We start from the raw sequence: 4,114 nt of genomic DNA on the forward strand, positions 1-4,114 counted from the left end.
ATATCTGGGTCCACTCACTGTGCAGCATAACTGGGGTCACTCACTGTGCGGCATTATCTGGGGCCACTCACTGTGCAGTATTATCTGGGGCCACTCACTGTGCAGCATTATCTGGGGCCTCTCACTGTGCAGCATTATCTGGGGCCTCTCACTGTGCAGCATTATCTGGGGCCACTCACTGTGCGGCATTATCTGGGGCCACTCACTGTGCAGTATTATCTGGGGCCACTCACTGTGCAGCATTATCTGGGGCCACTCACTGTGCAGCATTATCTGGGGCCACTCACTGTGCAGCATTATCTGGGGCCACTCACTGTGCAGTATTATCTGGGGCCACTCACTGTGCAGCATTATCTGGGGCCACTCACTGTGCAGCATTATCTGGGGCCACTCACTGTGCAGTATTATCTGGGGCCACTCACTGTGCAGCATTATCTGGGGCCACTCACTGTGCAGCATTATCTGGGGCCACTCACTGTGCAGCATTATCTGGGGCCACTCACTGTGCAGCATTATCTTGGGCCACTCACTGTGCAGCATTATCTGGGGCCACTCACTGTGCACCCTTGGCTTATACGCGAGTCAATAAGTTTTACCATTTTTTTGTGACAAAATTAGGGGGGTCGGTTTATACATGGGTCGGCTTATACTCGAGTATATACGGATATGGTCCCGGTGCTTCGTACTATTATCTGCCACTGTAATATTATTAAAATATATTTTCTTTGGTCATGGCAATTGAATCTTTGTAAGACTTTTTATAACTGATATTTCTGGAAATTGAATAATCAAATGATATGTCATGTAGCATCAGAAATAGTGATACATAGAAACACCTGACGTGAGGTCAGACACGCAGCACATCAATAAGTAGAAAGCCTCATGACAGAAAACCACAACCTGCTTCCACTGTGACGTATTGTCAATATGCAAATCTGTTACTGAAGTCCTCACCCTGGACTCCGTCAGGTGGTTAGATATCAGCAGATTCCAGCTCAGGAAGCCTGTCACCATCTATGATTTCTGCTAACACTTTCCTACTTGATACCAACCTGGTTTAGTGCAAAAATGTCACAAAGGAAACCGCTCCACACTGAAACCACAGGCTGAACCAGATCTCAGTGGCATGCTCTCTATATAATGTAGAGGGGCCGATCAAGCACCTCACAGCCCTCACCTGCTCCAGCCCAGCAACAGCCGGAGAGCAGAATCCAGCAGCACCATGGACATCCTGAGTGCACCCTGCAAGGTGAGAATCCCACCGACTGCCTCTAATGTGCCGCATCCAAGCGCGCTGCCACTATATGCTGACGAGGAATTTTATTTCTAAAAGAATTGGTGCTAGATTTAATTTTCTTTATAATATTTATATTTATATTATTTTCGATTATTAATACTTTTGTTATAATATAAACACTATTACTTATACTATTATTGTTTATTGCTATCTTATGTCTTATATTTTATTTTATATAAGTTATTATTTTAAATTATTATTTAGTGAAATTTTTAACATTACTGCTTTCTTATCTATTATAAGTTATTTTTCTTATTATCTATCATCTATCTATTATCTATCTATCATCTATCTATTATCTATCTATCTATTTATCTATTATCTATCTATCATCTATCTATATATTACCTATCTGTTACTTTTTTTCTCTATCTTAGTCATTATCATAATCAGTACATTGAAATAAATTCATATAAATATACCGCACATAGTAACCTAATATTCTTCTCACATTCAGTTCTCAGCCCTTTTGATACTCCTTGGAGTCACCACCTTGATGACCGTCCAGTGTCTGGATCTTCATCATCTCAAGAAAGGAGTCTGTCCTCCCATCACAAATTTCCCAACTACAGTGAAAATCAGCCTGAACCTGACAGGACAGGACTCCCTGCTCCAGAGCGGGGATGTGAGTAAGCGCTCCACCTCTCCTTGGGAGTACAGGTAATGTGCATTCACCAATATCATCAGACAGGCTTTATATGGAAGACATAATGTTCTGTTAAATATTGTGATACATGAGCACAGGCAGCAGCAATAGAAACATACTGCACTAAGCAGGGGCGTAACTAGCATTCATACAGCCCTAGAGCTGTTCCAGGAGCCCCGCCCCCGCTTATTGAGGGGTAACTGAGAAGTAGTGATACAAACAGCAGCTAACAGCATATAGTTCAGCAAACAAACTAGGATAATGGTGCCATAAACCTGATATTCCATATAAAGGGGAACCACATACCAGAAAAAGGATTTAGAGCATGATTTGGATCCATTAATCTCTAGGTCTATAACTTTAAAAGGCTGTAAACCAAGATTTTTTGCATAATATACTGAGTTTATTTTTCTTGGGTCCCTTCAACAAGAGCCAGTACCCAATAAGAGCTGTAGGTTATTGGAAAAACTCACTTTATTTTAGAAGATTACTAGTTCACAATGTAATGACGAAGGTGAAACTTCAATCAGGAGTGAAAACAGTGGTGAGGGGGCCATGGCGTTCGGTAATACTGGGATAGGGGGATATTGTGCTTGTTTGCCTCTTGAGTTAGTGACTTGCAATCTTTTGGGTATGATTTATAGAGAGGCGATCCCTATGTCAGGTCCCGCAACAAAGCCAACCTATCCTGCCCCCTTTCCCCAGGGATCCCATGTCAACCGCATTATCCATTGGCTTCAATCCAACTGCCCATTTATTGTTCCTTTATATATATTGTATATATTGTCATTTAGCCAAGGTTAAATCTCTGTTCGTTATTTTGCTTCCCTTAGCTATGATAGAAATATGAACCGCCACCCTATTGTCATTGCCGAAGCCAAGTGTGAGATGGCCGGGTGCATGGATGCCGACGGGAATGTGGTCCACAAGCTAAGTTCCGAACCCATTAGACAAGAGATCTTTGTCCTTCACCGTGAGATGAAGGGATGCGTTCCCGTCTTCAAACTGGAGAAAAAGCTGGTGACCGTGGGCTGCACCTGTGTACGACCCAACTACACAAATCAGTCATAAAGAGGAGAGGCTCCAGCTCCGACACTAGAGAAATCCTCGAAGACATTGTCTTTATCATATGTAGCAAGTTTTAAGCAAATTTTGAAGAAAAATTTACGTAGCACTGGTTAAGTGCAAGTATTCTGGTTGCCAATTCTCAACCAATATTTAATTTTTACATTTGTTCGTATTTATATATTTATACTTTTATATGGAATTGACATGTGATACAATGTATTTATTCTTATATGCGAAAGAACAATAATAAAACGTAAGATGTAAAGAGCAAGTGTGGACTGGTGACTGAATGGGTTTGTAAAAAAAAATTGCCCCTTAAATATTTGTGTCATAGAGAAAAATTAAAATCCATAAAGTATCTCCAAGAAGGGATATGACCCCCTTCACATGAAATATATGGGAAAGAGAGAAAGCTAATTATAGCAAAGGAACAGAGGGACTATTTAAAAGAAGGCAAGTGAGAGATAGCTAACACCTCATTTCCATTGAAGTTGTGGCCCTCTGCAGTGTCCAGGTAATTAAGACAGGAAAATTAATTCTGAAAATCAGATTCCAAAATAGACAATTTATTTACACAAAGGTAACTCTTCCTCTCATCAAAGGGAAACTGGACAATTGTAGTAGGCTTTTTGTCTCCAGTGGTCAGTGATGACAGAGTTTGCGTTGATCCGATATTTATGGGAGAGATATTTTTGGTGTCGTAGCAAAGGGATGACAGGATGCATTCACTCACATTGCCATGAGGTGACTAGAACCCCTCGAACTTAATAATAGTCTGAAAGATTATGTGAACCAGGCCATGTTTGATTTCAATGTACTGTAACAAAAAATCATGATAAGAAAAATATCATCAATATCTACCACCTGAAATCTTCAGGAGCAAAGACATCCTGTATATCCTGTATGTTGGGGATCTTTTAAAATTCTATCAGACCTAGCACATCCCACTATCCGCCCCTATATGAGCTCATCAAGGGGAGGTGTCTGGGAGTAACTTTGAGCTTACAAAAATCAGTATTTGGGTCTGGGTCATTTTTCAGTCCTTCGAAGACATAGTTTGCTTTAGTTCTGTCCATTTCCCTCTGCCAAGCTCTGAGCCATTT

General features: G+C 41.0%; 1 protein-coding gene across 1 annotated transcript; it reads left to right on the top strand.

Moving 5' to 3' along the window:
• Positions 1-1,222: 1,222 nt before the first annotated feature.
• On the top strand, positions 1,223-3,014 carry LOC141098642 (interleukin-17A-like). The gene is made up of 3 exons (XM_073586612.1): positions 1,223-1,249; positions 1,755-1,957; positions 2,777-3,014. The coding sequence occupies exons 1-3, from the start codon at positions 1,223-1,225 to the stop codon at positions 3,012-3,014; spliced, it is 468 nt and encodes a 155-aa protein (XP_073442713.1).
• Positions 3,015-4,114: the final 1,100 nt, after the last annotated feature.

Source organism: Dendrobates tinctorius, unplaced genomic scaffold, assembly GCF_039654945.1.
Source record: "Dendrobates tinctorius isolate UK_male_01 unplaced genomic scaffold, ASM3965494v1 ptg000093l, whole genome shotgun sequence".
Lineage (NCBI taxonomy): Eukaryota > Metazoa > Chordata > Amphibia > Anura > Dendrobatidae > Dendrobates > Dendrobates tinctorius.

What these genes read in the sequence shown, in the direction of transcription:
- LOC141098642 (XM_073586612.1), top strand. Translation starts at nt 1,223, where the DNA reads ATGGACATCCTGAGTGCACCCTGCAAG. An exon ending in TCCTGAGTGCACCCTGCAAG is followed by an intron (nt 1,250 to 1,754) that starts GTGAGAATCCCA and finishes TCTCACATTCAG; the next exon opens with TTCTCAGCCCTTTTGATACT. An exon ending in ACCTCTCCTTGGGAGTACAG is followed by an intron (nt 1,958 to 2,776) that starts GTAATGTGCATT and finishes TGCTTCCCTTAG; the next exon opens with CTATGATAGAAATATGAACC.